At 34.9% G+C, this 14,075-nt stretch overlaps 1 protein-coding gene across 1 annotated transcript in view; it reads right to left on the bottom strand.

Annotated features, from left to right (window-relative positions):
- Positions 1 to 14,075, bottom strand: part of LOC106059570 (neuronal acetylcholine receptor subunit alpha-10-like) — a 78,495-nt gene that overhangs the window by 35,426 nt on the left and 28,994 nt on the right. Inside the window, exon 3 of the mRNA XM_056030251.1 lies at positions 138 to 182. Within this exon, the coding sequence (XP_055886226.1) occupies positions 138 to 182 (45 nt within the window). The remainder of the gene's footprint in view (positions 1 to 137; positions 183 to 14,075) is intronic.

The raw sequence follows: 14,075 nt of genomic DNA, 5'->3' as shown, positions 1-14,075 counted from the left end.
TTATAACACCTAGGTATTTTGCGTTTTTAGTCTGTGTTACTGGTTTGCCATGGATAAGATAAGTGGAATTAATTTGTTTTAGTTTTTTTGTTACTCTTAACAACTGACATTTTTCATAAGTATATCATAAGTCTCACCTGGTCCAACCAAACGTTCGTAGTCAACACTTGATTCTTTTCATCCTGAGGAACAAAAATACAATAAATAGAAATAAAATAAACTTTTCTATTGTATTTTATATATCTGCTTCTTTTTTTTTTTTAAATCTTCTTCTTTTTCTTTTTCTCGAATCTTTCAATCTCTTATCATCGTTTACTTATCTCTATTTCTTTCCTCTCTCTCTCTCTCTCTCTCTCTTTCTGCCTTTCACTCTCTGGTTCTGAATCTCTCTCTCTGTGTTAAACTGTGTTTAAAAAGTGAAATAATAATCTCTACCAGTAAATGATGGAAAGATGAATATGGCTTCTCAGCTAACAGCATTGCACGTTTTTGAAAATAAAATATCTTATTATCTTGTCTCAGCCGTGAAAGGGTTAATGGTAAAAGAGAAGATGTTGCAGGCTAGATGTCATGTACACTGACGTATATTAAGAATATTGAAGTTGTAGACACAGTAGAAGAAATCATTTTAATTCCAATATGAAAACTAACCAATGCCTCCATGGGCAGTTATCAGCGAGGATAAAAAGTCCACCCACGAGATAAAAAATAAAATGAAGGTCGAAGAAACCTCAGCAAAATATGATTTTAAATTCTGGTAAATAAAAAAAATGTCTGAAGTCTAAAAAAAAATTTCCACATTTCTTTACAGTGTGTTAATTTGGAAAAGTCGTTTTTTAGGATTCCTGCATTCACATGTTTTTCCCCCCACTATATCAATTATAGAAGCGGAAGCCATTTCCCAAGTATATCATAAATGCAGAACAATTTCTTTTTTATATTAATACAGATTTTCTGTCTTTTTTTTTTAAACCAAGATCCAAAAGTTAACAAAGATGTTTTGATTATTTAGCATAACAAGAGATCAATTTATTTTTACATTTGATTTCAAATATCCTAATTGAAGTGGTGAGTGTGTTTGTAGAAGCAGGAAAGGTGAGAAGTGAGTAACAATCCTTTTGATTAGTCAAAATTAAAACAGGAAATCTCTGCAAGAAAGCCATAAGGTGGCATAAGATCTAATTTTGGGTCACCGAAGATTCCCATTGACTTTATTTCATTATATTCTGGTCTTCTCTTGAAGCGCTCCACTCTGAACAGTTGCATGTGTTTCTTGTTATCCAGTGGAATTTGTTCTTGAATTTCTTTTCTTTAAACCTATAATTACATGTGAGCTAGATGTTTCTGTAGGTTGCATGACGTCAATATGTCATTACAATAATGTCACGTCCGGATGTATTAAAATGTCAGTTTATAATTTGAATAATGACATTTCCATATGAACATTCACCTCGGACGGATTAGTTTGATGATGTCAAAGAGGGCATTCATTATTTATAATCTGGGAAATAGGAACATAGCCATCAACTATCCTCATGAGTCTGCATCAAGTGACAAGTCCGAGAATAGGCACAGATAAAGAGAGTGAGGGAGGCAGGGAGAGAGAGAGAGAGAGAGAGAGAGAGAGAATAAGAGACGGGGAGAGAAAGTGTGTGTGCGTGAAAGAGAGTGAGAATAAGAAGTCTGTGTATGTTTGTGTGTGTGATAGAAATAGAGAGAGAGAGAGAGAGAGAGAGAGATGAAAGAGAGAGAGAGAGAGAGAGAAGAAGAAAGAACACATGTAGATGAAAGCAATTAAAGAAACAAATAATTGCGTTGATTTAACATTTAAATACTCTGCACCCGACTAAGACCAGACTGAGACCAGACTAAGAATATGATGTTAGCATTATTTTTGTGAGGCTTGCCAAATAATGAATGAAATTCAACAACATTCGCTCCAATAGAAACTGATCTTCAGAAGCTTCCTTCGAAATCAGCTTTCATCTCTATCCCCAATGCCACGAGACAGTGGCGTAGCTAGAGTATATGATGCCTGGTGCGGTACCTCATCTTGATGCCCCCCCCCTCAAAAAAAAAAACAACAACACAAAACAACTAACTAATTAATAACATTGCAAAACCTTACTTTTTTTTTCAAAATAATATGTAGGCCTATTCATTAATCAAATATTGTTAATTCTTTCATGACCTTAATGACCTTTCATGACCGCAGCATTATCATAGCCTTTGTGTCGATGAAGTCAACAAAAGACTCACGAAACTGCACCCTGTCATTCTCCATGACAACATACCGTAAAATTTGGGAAATTTGATCCAGCTTTGAGATGTCAGGTGTACTGTAAAAAATAATAGAGAAATATTTGGCTTGTTTTACTTGCTGTATGATTTGTTTTTTTAGCGTGATCCCCCAATATTGTAATAAATTCATTTTGTATTTGTAGAGACATGTATATATTCGATATGGAACAAAGCTTAGTTCGAAGCACATGCTCCCTCAAGAGTGGATCGTACTTTGATAGTAATTTTACTAACTCTCCAGGTTTTCGTCTCTTGTATAATCAAATCTTGGGCCTTGTTGTCAATATTGTTCCCTACTCTCAGGCAAACTTCAAGTTCCCTCCAATCAAGCGATGACTGAATGTAAGCTCTGCTGGTCTCATGTTTTTCTATTTTCGGGGATAACCTCCACCACTCATTGAATCCATCTTTGGATTTAAATGAAGATTTGGTACTTGATCTTGTTGAGAAGAGCATGCAGGGGAAGCAAAATAATAATTTTTTTTTTTTGGCGAATAACACACCCACTTTCTAAGAACTTTCTCGCCGTTTGACATTTGCCGGAAAAACCAAGCCTTTGAAAGCTTTCTAGCCTTTCCTTTTGCTGATTCTTGATGTCTATACGCCTCTCTGAATTGACTGTCCATACGCTGAACTGTTTCAGATCCTTGAGTGAAAAGGTGTATGCGAATATTATCTGTGATGACATCAGGCCAATCTCCAATGTCGTTCAGTCTAGAGTTTATTATCCTGCTTTCTGTATTGTTTACACTGTCTGATGGTTCAGCTTCTTCAGTATGAATTTTTGAGGACATGCTTGTGTGCTGTCCTTTAGTCTCTAGAACCTGCGGTATTGAAGTATTTTCTTCTTTTCACGATGTCGACCTCATCCTTTTTTTCTGAATTCAATGATAACCGTCTCATCTTGCTTTGTTGCTTTTAATTGTTCAGTTAATTCATACCCATTAACAGCTAGCCTATAGTCGGTGGACTCTGGCAATGATGTAACTTGAAATTGTCTCGATGCTTCTTTAGACTTAAGAAATTTAAGAAACGCACCTCACTGCGGTGAAAGAAACTGCTTTATGCGGATGACATTGTCCTCTGGTCAACCGGCAAGAAAGCCGACCAAATACAGGCGGCATTACAAGCAGACCTCCAAACCATCTCCTCGTATTGCGACAAATGACAGATTCAGATAAACATTGCCAAAACGACCTGGTCCCTGTTCAGCCTATGGATCGACATTCTTAAGGCTCCATTCGAGCTTCAACTTAGTGGGCTGCGACTCCAAAGTGAAAACACGCCAAAATATCTAGGGGTGACCCTGGATAGAAAGTTGTCAATGCTCCAGCACGTCCAGGAAGTTGAAAGAAAAGCCTCGGAGAAGTTAGTGTTACTAAGAAAGCTGGCCAGCACAAAGTGGGGTGCCAAAGCTTACATGCTACGCACATTGTACTTAGGGGCAGTCAGATCACACATTGAGTACAGCTCAAGTATATGCTAGTAAAACTGCCCTCGAATCACTCGACCGAGTACAATCACAGGCACTAAGGTTCATTTGTGGCACCTTTCGGACAAGCCCAACAAACGCTGCTGAAATCTTAACAAACGAGGCCCCTTTACATTTAAAGAGGGAGAGGGCGGTACTTACAGCCTATGAGCGCTATAAAAGGGGCGACAACATGTACCGTGTGTCCGAAATAAATCTAGTAAATTAGAGTCAAACTGTTCTATAGCTTACATTGTATGGAAGAAATAGTCAAGGAGATGAAACAAAATAGCGACATGACTAGTTTATAAATCGTTAGTTCATGTTTAAAATACAGTAGTTTAAGTTTGTTCGTGTCCATACAATTAGTCGTTTTTACTGAAAAGCTCACGGAAATAGGAAATTAATACACACTGGGGGAATCTTGGTGCCCCTCTCCACTTGGTGCCCTGTGCGGCCCGCACCACCTCTCTCTCTCTCTCTCTCTCTCTCTCTCTCTCTCTCCCTCTCTCTCTCTCTCTCTCTCTCTCTCTCTCTCTCTCAATAGTTTTATAAAAGCCAGTACATTCATAATGATATCAAACAAAATCCCCCCCCCCCATTTTTAGTCTAGAACTGAATAACCCTAAAATAACAACCCCCATAATGGAATCAAAATAAAGGAATACAGTTTTTTATACAAAATTCTTAACAGATGTACCTTTAAGGAGAACAAATATTATAAAAGCAACACAAAGATAAAATCTCAGACGGTCAAAGCTGTTTGAAAAAAATGTTTCAAGAGCAATAAAGTAAAAATGCATTTACATCTATATGCAGGAGATACCTTCTCTATGTAAGAACTGTGAACACAATTATGGCAAGGCGACATGACATTTTATCTACACCTAAATAACCCACTGCATCTGATTCCATTTTTTTTTTGTGAAACCTTATTATCATATTTCCATACTTGAACCCATCGCACAGTTGTAAGACAGCTCCATTTGACCCATCACCATCCTGAGGAGATTTAAAGTGCAAATCTCTCAGAGGCCATTCAAATTCAAGAGACATGCATTGACTACGATGGGTTGGGGGAGGTCAACTTTCTTAAATGCTAAAAGTAGAGCTAAGCAGGCGTGCACAAAAACATAACTTTTCCTATCAGAAGATTGGAAGAATGAATTTCAAGCGTCCAATTCAAACCACATTTTGTCTAAATAAATCCAATACATTTTTGCAGTATTTGAGCTGGCTGGACCAACATTTCAGAGTTTTATCAAAGCATAACTGGATAAAACTATTTCCACATATACACACATCCTCTTGTCTATCAGCTACATCTATCGAATTAAATTGTCAAGATGTACTTCCATTTCTTTTGAGATGGTTGACATTCCATTCAGACTTTTCTAATGTCGTAATTTGAAATGTTCAGGCAGCTGAAAGAAACGTTTTGCGTCTGGATTTCAGCTTCAAAGAACCACACAACATGTCGCTCCGGACTTGGTAACAATATTAAAGGACTTCCCAATAGTCAGTTGATATTTGAATCTATCTAACAGATAGGATGATTTTTTTTTCACATGCGTTGTGGGCTATTGCACATGTACGCTGGTTAATGTTTCAAATGATTAATGTTTCTTGGCTGAAACTCAAAAACCTTGTTGTTTATCACAATAACTAAACTTTAACAAAATTTAATCAATCATTTCTCTTGTACTGTGCAGAGATTGCCTTCAACAACCCACTTCAACGTAAATTGTTTTAAAAATATATCACATAAAAACAAAAAGAACAAAAAAACTCTTCTATGTCATTTTATTTTTTGAGTAGCAATCATTGCTGACAAGTGGCCTCCCTTGATTGCTTATGTAAACACTTATAAAGGGCTGATAACTCTTGTCAATGGAATCATTTCCACACAATGCACCAGAATACGAAAGTAAATGTCTTCGTTATCAAGCAAACAAATCTTCAACAAAGTTTTTACTTTATTTTTTCGGGTGAGCAATCTTTCTAGAAAATTCAGACCAAATAAGTTCCAGACAGCGAAGGATGTCATGAAGATTCCAAAGAATTTAGAGATTTCAAGCTTCAAAAAAGAAATGAAAAAAAAAAAGCTGATCCCTAAAATAATTATGTCCCCTGAAATATTTTAAAAACTGTATAGGAAAAACTGATGTAAAATAATATTCTCTATAAAAAAAATATTGATTTCTTTCAGTAAAAGAGAATTGTGTCTTTCGTCTGTGCACAAAGAAGCTTTACTGTGGAAATATTCAAATATCATTTACAGGAATTTGATTTATTTATACATTTCAAAGAATGAAAAGTAATTAAGTTTTGATTAGATTAAATTTCACACGACATTCGGGTTATCTCGGTGATTCATGTGCATACATAGAAAGTGAAATGTGTTTTGTTTAAAACAATACTTCTCAGACTAGATTCTTCTCATTACAGCACGATTAGTCTTTTTATTTGTAAGTACTCCATGACTTGAAAATAAGTACTGCATGATGACCTTTTAATTCTAAGTACTTGTCAGGGAGAGGTATGGCGAGAATGAATGTTAGTTTGATATTTTGGTATGATTGTTATATCCCCTTGTTATGAATGCGAAGTGTTGCACGTGTTGTGAACTGAGTGATTAAGTCTTCGTTGAATGTGCGAGAGAATGTGTTAGTCAGTAAGGTCTTGCTCCCGGTCCAGGAAGGTTGGACGTTTACTTCCTGGACTGGTATTTATGCATTTATATATTCATAAGTTGATGGACTGATGTTTTGTGTATTTCATAAGAGTGATATAATTGTGTGCTTAAGTATTAAAGTATTATCGATATTCGTGAATATAAGGAGTTAGAGTTGATGTATATTAAGTGTTCGTATTTGAGTTAAGCAAGTATTGAATTATAATTGAGTAAACAAGAAAGTACCAAGCAAGTATTATTTAATATTCAAGAAACCCCTAGTGAGCCAAGTTAAGAAACACAAGACAAGAGACAAGCGAGCAGAGCAGCTAGCAGCAGAAGCATGTATATATATATATATATATATATATATATATAATTTAGAACCCCTGACAGTACTCCATGACTTGACCTTTTCTTTCTAAGAAATCCATGACTTGAACTTTTACTTCTATGTACTTCGGCTAAACAAAACCAATTGGTAAACATATTTTTATCGCACAGATTTATATGTCTAGGTCACTAATCCAAACTAATTGATACAATTACACTTAATCAAAGGTTTTTGTTTTACAAAAGTATTTTTTTTATAAATGTTTTCTAGCTTTAATTGTATTTTTAGGTCTACATAAGTTATTTGTCTTTTTTTACAAGAACACATTTGATCAGTGGCGGACTGGGTGTCAAAATCGGACAGGGCAATTCTATACCATGCGGCCCACCAAATATATATCATATAATGGGCATCCAATCTTACTTGTCTTCAAAGTTATCATGTTAAGTTTGATAATATATCTATAACTATACGCATGCATACAGTGAACTCTATATCTTTACAAGAAATATGCGTTTTTTTTTGTTTTTTCATCGCTAAGTGTGTAGGCCCTTAAAGGATGAAGATTACTAGTAGCACTGTCTACGGATGTAGGCTATTAACATAACGTCTGAAAAAGTGTCACATTAAATTAGTATTAGACTGTAGTGTAGAGCCTGTATAAGATTCTTTTTTAAACGAGGCTCAAAGGGCCCATTTAATAAGAGAATATTATAATACATGTAACAATTTAATGCGTGCCATAGTGGCATCAATACGGCCCTTTCGGTGACCCTTTCGGCCTACCGGCATTTGCCCGAATGCCCATACAGCCACTCCGCCCCTGCCTTCGATATTATCCTGCTATTTCATTCTACAGGAATGAAAGGCATTAGCTGAACTATGACATTATATGTTCTTATTAGAGGTTATAGATTATACTTGCAAATAATGTATGTGTGTCTGTGTGTAGAATGGATCTTAAAGTTTTCTCTGGTAGATATAAGAAGACCCTAGATATGTTGACATTCTCAAATGATTTGGATTAATTTGTTTGAACATGTGTACAATCATTGACGTCATTCAGTGAATTCAATCCGTGCCATTGATTTACTGACATAATGGAAGCCAGCCAATGTCATTGTCTTGGGTTTCTCTAGGATACATAAGTTGTAGGAAAATTACTTCCTTTTTTTTTGTAGTAATTTCAGGCAATTATAATTTACATTTTTCTTGGGAATCACGAGGAATTTCTAAGTTGTCTGTTGAGAAAGAAAGAATGAATCTGCGGACATTGATCTTGATTCTAGACACATTTAGATGTACACATTTTTTTTCCATTTCTGTTTGACTTTTTTGTTTTTGTTTGTTTGTTTGTTCTCACCTGAAATTTGAGTCATCATAATATTACCCTTTCATTAGTGCAGGAGTCATACTAGCCCTAAATCTGTAGAGCAGTCATACTAGACCTACATCTGTAGAGCAGTCATACTAGACCTAAATCTGTAGAGCAGTCATACTAGCCTTAAATCTGTAGAGCAGTCATACTAGCCCTAAATCTGTAGAGCAGTCATACTAGACCTACATCTGTAGAGCAGTCTTACTAGCCATAAATCTATAGAGCAGTCATACTAGCCCTAAATCTGTAGACCAGTCATACTAGCCCTAAATCTGTAGAGCAGTCATACTAGACCTACATCTGTAGAGCAGTCATACTATACCTACATCTGTAGAGCAGTCATATTAGACCTACATCTGTAGAGCAGTCATACTAGACCTACATCTGTAGAGCAGTCATACTAGACCTACATCTGTAGACCAGTCATACGAGACCTAAATCTGTAGAGCAGTCATACTAGCCCTAAATCTGTAGAGCAGTCATACTAGACCAAAATCTATAGAGCAGTCATACTAGCCCTAAATCTGTAGAGCAGTCATACTAGCCCTAAATCTGTAGAGCAGTCATACTAGACATACATCTGTAGAGCAGTCATACTAGCCCTAAATCTTTAGAGCAGTCATACTTGCCCTAAATCTGTAGAGCAGTCATACTAGACCTAAATCTGTAGAGCAGTCATACTTGCCCTAAATCTGTAGAGCAGTCATACTAGACCTACATCTGTAGAGCAGTCATACTAGACCTAAATCTGTAGAGCAGTCATACTTGCCCTAAATCTGTAGAGAAGTCATACAAGACCTACATCTGTAAAGCAGTCATACTAAACATTTATCTATAGGCCTAATAGAGCCATTCATGCTCTAATTCATACTAAACATATTTTTGTGTAAGAGGAATTCTAGTCTTATATCTGTGGAAGAGTCATTCTAGTCTTATATATGTGAAAGAGTTATGCAAGACATATGCGTGGAAGAGTCATTAGAGCTCAATATATCAGTGATGAAGTCCGAGGCCGTTTCTCAGTTGCACCATTTAAAAAAACATATACAGAGCCAGTTATTCTGACAGGCTTGTTGATACAATATGCAGGCTTGAAAATGTGATTTGCTCTCTCTGGTGTCTCGACACACGGATGGACACAGCCCAATTTTTATTCTCAGAACATCTTTCATTTTTAATGACATCTTTCAAAAAAACAGAATGGGAATACTCTGACCCAGTCAGCTCTGCGTCATACAGAAATGCAGAATCTGTTTAGCATATCCCTGAGTTCGTTAAGTTATACCTTCTTTCATTATTTTGATGGTATTTAGTATGGATGCAAGGGCGACAAATATATATATGTTTGTGTGTGTGTTTCTAGAAAATAAAAGGAGGTATCAATTTCGGTTTGTTTTTTAATTTTTTATTTTAGAAATCGGGTAAAGATTTTCCTTTCTTCCATTACTGAGACTGAGCCAGCAGTTTCCCTTTTTTTTTTTATTGCCTGGTTGTGTTTTTAAAACTCCTAAGTCGTTATAGTTTGCACTTTGCACTTTGAGGTATGTTTGTTTTGGCGACTGAATCGCGTGCAGTGGTATCAAATTCTAAATAGCTTCTGATGCAGATGCTGGTGTATGATCAAATTAAGAAACTGTTTTTTTACTCACCAGTCAAGTTTTTATCTCAGATAGAATTAGAAACATATTATTATACAATATATTCGATTTTTGTTTTAATTATTCCCTTATGTTGAGGATCAAATTTAGCTTCAAGATATTTCAGAGTGTTATTTTTTTATGCCTTACATATTCTTTGTTTTTCTAAATAGTTTAAGAAGGGCCAGTCTTAAAATTAGGTTATTGGAAACTCTAGGCGAAGTGTATTGGGTGGCCCCAAATAAAATAGAAAAATAAAAAAAAATTACGACTGAAAAATATGCAATGAATTAAAACCGTTCTCGTCAATCTTGTATCTATCTCCAGATCTAAAATTTGGATCTATGTCTAAAATTCTAAATCCGCAAATAAGCTAAGTTCATATAGCACAATATCCTTAGCGTTCAATTAGCGTTTCATAAGCTTCTTAAACCAATTTTTAGCTCAGTCCAAGTCTGTAGTCTAACAAGTAGATCTAAACAATGGTCTTCTAACATATGTAGTCTAACAAGTAGATCTAGAAACAATGGTCTTCTAACATCTGTAGTCTAACAAGTAGATCTAAACAATGGTCTTCTAACATCTGTAGTCTAACAAGTAGATCTAAACAATGGTCTTCTAACATCTGTAGTCTAACAAGTAGATCTAAACAATGGTCTTCTTACATTTGTAGTCTAACAAGTAGATCTAGAAACAATGGTCTTCTAACATCTGTAGTCTAACAAGTAGACCTAAACAATGGTCTTCTAACATCTGTAGTCTAACAAGTAGATCTAAACAATGGTCTTCTAACATATGTAGTCTAACAAGTAGATCTAAACAATGGTCTTCTAACATCTGTAGTGTAACAAGTAGATCTAGAAACAATGGTCTTCTAACATCTGTAGTCTAACAAGTAGACCTAAACAATGGTCTTCTAACATCTGTAGTGTAACAAGTAGATCTAGAAACAATGGTCTCCTAACATCTGTAGTCTAACAAGTAGATCTAGAAACAATGGTCTTCTAACATCTGTAGTCTAACAAGTAGATCTAGAAACAATGGTCTTCTAACATCTGTAGTCTAACAAGTAGACCTAAACAATGGTCTTCTAACATCTGTAGTCTAACAAGTAGATCTAAACATCTTCTAACATATGTAATCTAACAAGTAGACCTAAACAATGGTCTTCTAACATCTGTAGTCTAACAAGTAGATCTAAACATCTTCTAACATATGTAATCTAACAAGTAGGCCTAAACAATGGTCTTCTACCATCTGTAGTCTAACAAGTATACCTAAACAATGGTCTTCTAACATCTGTAGTCTAACAAGTAGATCTAGAAACAATGGTCTTCTAACATCTGTAGTCTAACAAGTAGATCTAGAAACAATGGTCTTCTAACATCTGTAGTGTAACAAGTAGATCTAGAAACAATGGTCTTCTAACATCTGTAGTCTAACAAGTAGACCTAAACAATGGTCTTCTAACATCTGTAGTCTAACAAGTAGACCTAAACAATGGTCTTCTAACATCTGTAGTCTAACAAGTAGATCTAGAAACAATGGTCTTCTAACATCTGTAGTCTAACAAGTAGATCTAGAAACAATGGTCTTCTAACATCTGTAGTCTAACAAGTAGACCTAAACAATGGTCTTCCAACATCTGTAGTCTAACAAGTAGATCTAAACATCTTCTAACATATGTAATCTAACAAGTAGGCCTAAACAATGGTCTTCTACCATCTGTAGTCTAACAAGTATACCTAAACAATGGTCTTCTAACATCTGTAGTCTAACAAGTATACCTACACTTTCGTGAAAAAAACTTGAATCATACTAGAAGCTTAGAGCTAGGCTGGTAGGCATAGAATTATAGAGTTCTGCTATGTTTGAGATTTGATTCATGTTTCGCAATTTTTCTCCAAAATTTTTTTTAGCCCTGTGCAAAGCCACTTACCAATCGTGGCCCTAGGCGGCCGCCTAGTTTGCTTTTTTTTTTCTATCACGCCTTTATTTTTATTCAGATGTAATACTAAAATGAAGATATACTTGTTTCGATCTCTTCATTGCAATGACACGTACGTGGCGATTGAAAACATGGAGATCAACTTCCATAAAACTTTAACGTGATTTCAAAATTTCTATTCTAAATAAAAATGTGAAGCTTTACTGTCTGTCAATTATAGCAACCTGAATTTTGCAATAGTGTATTCTATTTGTTGAGCACTCTGCTAACTAAAGTTGTCATTTTAGTCTTTCTTTATTGTCTCCCCTTAGCTGAACCTTCCAATGTAGTGTTCTGTTATAGGAGTCTTTCTAAAGTGTCCATTTAGTCATTCTCTATAGATTTATGCTTGTATGTCGACTTTCCTTTGTATTTTATTTATTTATGTCTTTCTTTCTATAGTGAGCCTCCCTTGTTAAGACCCTTGCTACAGATTTGTGTCATTTGGGTTTATCTCTCTCTAGTGTTTCCATTAGTTGATATAGGCAGCTGTCTGAGTGAATACCGTGAAAAACAGTTCCAATGTTTAAGAAGCTCTCACCAATGACATTTCCTTGAGGTTGACTCCCGAAACCTTAGCAAAGTCACAAGATAGAGATGTCATCTTAGTCTTTTTTTTTTTTTTTAAACAAAGCTTATATTAACCCATTTTGTCTGTTTGTCTGTCTGTCTGTCATGTACAGTTTTTGTACACGTGATTTCTCACACATCCAATTTCGGATCAAGTTGAGATTTTTACACAATTGTTTCTTGTACCTGACAAAGAAGAATCAATAGAAATAAACCAATTAGTTAATTAATTATTGGTAATTAATAATTTTGTTTGGTAATGAACAAGGAAAAGAAATTGTACTTGACAAATGTGGCAGTTTAAGTTGAACTAGTCCTCCTAAAAGTTTGTGTAGAGAATTAGGTCGTAGCTTAAAAGTTTGAAACTAACAATAGATAACTATAAGACCCACTATTTACTCAACTGGTTCAGACCAGATAGTGATAATACAAATAATGATTAAAAAAGCTAAAAGCATGAAATTGAACTTAAAAAAAAAAAATTATAATCGCACAGATCTATTATTGTTAATCTAGATCCATGACAAATATAATTACATGACTGATCCAAACTAATTGATACAATTACATTTGTTTAATTTAAGTTTTTTTTTGAAAAGTTTTCTGCCATTGGAGAATTAAAGAAAAGGGAGGCAAGTCTAGAAAAGTATGTTGGTGTTTCTGGTGTACAGACTATAAAAGTGTGGGTACATTATGTAAAAGGTAAATTGATATTTTAGTTAGCTCTGTAGAATCAAATTATGAAACACAAATATATTTTTTAAAATTAGTTAGAACATCGATCTTTCAAAGTAGCGTCATTGACGTTACCTATTTAGACCATCTAATTTAAAATATATCCTAATTATCTTATTTTCTTCATATTTTTAAAAATTACACTGTAACACTACGAAATTGTTCTTATTTATTTCTATTATTTTCTTTTTTTTTTTTTTTACTATATTTTTACTGGCTGAAAATCAAAAGGAAAACAACGAGTATGCTACTTTGATTAGCCTTTAGCATGAATGCCATCTACCAAGGAAAGATAAGGTTTCTAGTCCCCGAGCCGCATGACATGTCCAAATACTTCTTGTTAATGAAACTCATGATTTATTTATCCTTAGAGTCTAGAAAGTAGCTGAGCATGGACTCAATTTCAATGGTTTACTTTAATTAGAAATAATTGAAAACCAGCAAAAAATGTAGATGTTTTGAAATCTTTATATTTTAGTTATCCTAAGCAGAGATGAGTAACTGCCTTGAATTATTTTTCTTGAATTAAAGGGATCCATTGCTCAGTATTAGAACGACACGGAGAGACCAAACCTTAAACACACGAATGAAATGTATACAATGATCACCTCACTGCCATCACCGGTGCTGTCTCATATAACCTTCCCAACTTTTAAACAATCCAAATATGGATGACAAGCATTATCCTGTTATACATCACACAATATTACGCAGAGTCACCAGATATAAATATTAGATCTACTTAAAAGAGATGTGGGACCTTTCTCTGACAGGGAAGAGCGAAGAGCGTTATCTGCTTGCGGAGTCATAGCAACCCAACATGACGATAACAATGATGAAATATTAATTGAAAAGCCGACTGCAATGAAAATGCAACTGATAGTCTCACCAGTCTCTACAGGCATACAACCATATATTATAAAAAAGAATGGAAAAAAGGTAAAGGGACATTTCCTGTCATAAGATAGTGCGAATTTATATTAGTGCT

This window comes from Biomphalaria glabrata, chromosome 1, assembly GCF_947242115.1.
Source record: "Biomphalaria glabrata chromosome 1, xgBioGlab47.1, whole genome shotgun sequence".
In the NCBI taxonomy this organism is placed as follows: domain Eukaryota; kingdom Metazoa; phylum Mollusca; class Gastropoda; family Planorbidae; genus Biomphalaria; species Biomphalaria glabrata.
The sequence above is the reverse complement of the archived record's forward strand: the minus strand, read 5'-3'. Positions and strand labels throughout refer to the sequence as shown.